We start from the raw sequence: 2,129 nt of genomic DNA, 5'->3' as shown, positions 1-2,129 counted from the left end.
GCGCAAGAACCTGCTCGCCTGGTACGACAGATGCAAGCGGGACCTTCCTTGGAGGGCGCTGGTAAGGGGAGACATCGGGAAGCACTCTGCCTTAAGGGAGCTTTGGTGAAGTGACCGTGGTGTCTTTCCCTTTGTGGTGCATCCCTACCTTCATGGAAGCACTCCCAGCTAGTCGTGGCAGTTTCTGGAGGTGTCTTAGCCAGTCCTAGGTTATAGAAGACTAAGCATTGTACAATTTCTCGAATACTCTCAACAGGTAGTTCTTTCCTGCATATAATTGTTTTAATCCTGTTGTTGTTCCTGCTCTGTTATACCTGCAGCAGTGAGGCGCTATGGAAAAGGATTGTCCACATTTGCCTTTGTATTGCTTAGCCTGATGGTTTTTATTAGAGCTCTGCCTGCTTGTGCTCAGTCCGCAGCCAGTGCTTCAGGCACGAGAGGTGCTGAGGATGGCAGCTCTTTCACAGCGCAGTCTCCCTGAAAGATGCTGGAAATGCTTTGCCCTCTGTGTGTTAACACTGCCTGCAATCACTTCCTGTTGGAGGGGCTCAGGTCGGGACATGCTCCTCTCCTTGGTTTTGAACACCTGAAGTGACTCCTTGCTGTGGATATGTCACTCAAAGAAGCTGCTTGGCTGTCCTTGCATAATTCTTGAATCTCAGAAATTCGACGCTTGGGAAGTTATATGTTTTCTTTTTTTTTCAAAACCAAGTGGGTTCAAGAACTCCACAGTAGTTTTTAATTTTCACGCGCAGTGTTCCCTTTTGGGGTGGGGTCTCTCTGTCACCTTGTTCTCAACATGGATTCTCTCCTTCAGGCAGCGTGTGAGCCGTGATACCGACAGTACGTGGGGGTAGCAGGTGATCGAGTCCAGGGACGTGCCCCAAGCATGTGTGTGGGCCCCTCTGCGGTGTGGCATTGTAGGGGTGGATTCATCACCATGCTCTGGAACAAGCTGCCTTGGAAGCGGCCGGAGAGCCACTTGTATTTCCCCTGCTAAGGCACTGCAGGGTTGGAGAGCCCACTTTGGGCCTGGGGGAGCTCCTGTGGGCAGCATGTGGGGAAGGTGAGGGGTGGGAAGGGATCCCTTGAGCTGGATGCTCTGCAGTGCTTGTAGCCCGTGCTCACGTGGCCACGGCACGAGGTGTGGGTGGTGCTGGGGCCTCTGCTCTGATGCCTGCCCTGCTCCCTGCAGTGTGGGTGTCTGAGATCATGCTCCAGCAGACACAGGTGGCTACAGTGATCGACTACTACAACCGCTGGATGCAGGTGACTGTTCCTCACAGAGTCCTGTGCCCGCAGGCTGCCCCTTTTGGAGAACATGTCCACTGCCTGTGGCAGATCCCCAGCTGCAGAGCACAGCTCTGCTTGTCCCTGACTTGTCCCCTTCCCTCTGTACCACAGAAATGGCCAACACTGCAGGCTCTGGCACAGGCATCCCTGGAGGTGAGTGCCACTGGGACCGGGTGCTCTCCCTGCCCTGTGGCTCTCCATTAACACTGTGCTGTGTCTCTTGGAGCAGGAGGTGAACAAGTTGTGGGCTGGGCTTGGCTACTACTCGAGAGGGAAGCGTCTGCAGGAGGCAGCAAGGAAGGTGCTCTGGAGCTGGGGCGGGAGGGCATTTCCAAAGCCCTCTGTGGGTGGTGGGTTGGTGCTGGCTCACACCTGCCCTGCCTTGCTGAGGCTGTGAGCTGCTGGCACGAGGCTGCACAGGGTGGCATCCCATCTTCCTGTGGGCAAAAGGGGTTGCCTGCATGCACCTACCCCAGCTGCTTCCTGGACCTCAGCTCCCTCTCTGCCAGGTGGTGTCCGAGCTGGGCGGCCACATGCCCAGGACGGCTGAGGCCCTGCAGAAGCTGCTGCCGGGAGTGGGCCGATACACAGCGGGAGCCATTGCATCCATCTCGTATGGCCAGGTGAGAGCTGGGCATCACTGGACATGTCTCCCCTCTTTGCCACCCAGCCCCACTGCTGGCAGGGTCCTGCTGCTGGGGTCTCACTAACCAGGGGCTCCTCTTTAGGGCTGTGCTTGGCTCTTGCTCTCCCCTCACTTTGGGGTGCATCTCACCCACTGCCCAGCTTGGCCTGTGGGTTGGCCTCTGTGTTCCTCTGCATCCTGGGAGCACCCC

The 2,129-nt window shown here is 56.7% G+C and overlaps 1 protein-coding gene across 1 annotated transcript; it reads left to right on the top strand.

Annotated features, from left to right (window-relative positions):
* Window positions 1–1,195: 1,195 nt before the first annotated feature.
* Window positions 1,196–2,111, top strand: LOC115307489 (adenine DNA glycosylase-like; the record flags this gene model as incomplete). Its single annotated transcript, XM_029959941.1, has 5 exons — window positions 1,196–1,269; window positions 1,405–1,446; window positions 1,523–1,594; window positions 1,803–1,916; window positions 2,022–2,111. Coding segments are annotated over 5 exons (392 nt in total), but the record flags the coding sequence as incomplete, so codon positions are not given.
* Window positions 2,112–2,129: the final 18 nt, after the last annotated feature.

This window comes from Manacus vitellinus, unplaced genomic scaffold, assembly GCF_001715985.3.
Source record: "Manacus vitellinus isolate BGI_N305 unplaced genomic scaffold, ASM171598v3 ctg7180002425501_pilon, whole genome shotgun sequence".
NCBI classification, from domain to species: Eukaryota; Metazoa; Chordata; class Aves; order Passeriformes; family Pipridae; genus Manacus; species Manacus vitellinus.
This window is presented reverse-complemented; position numbering and strand designations above follow the sequence as displayed.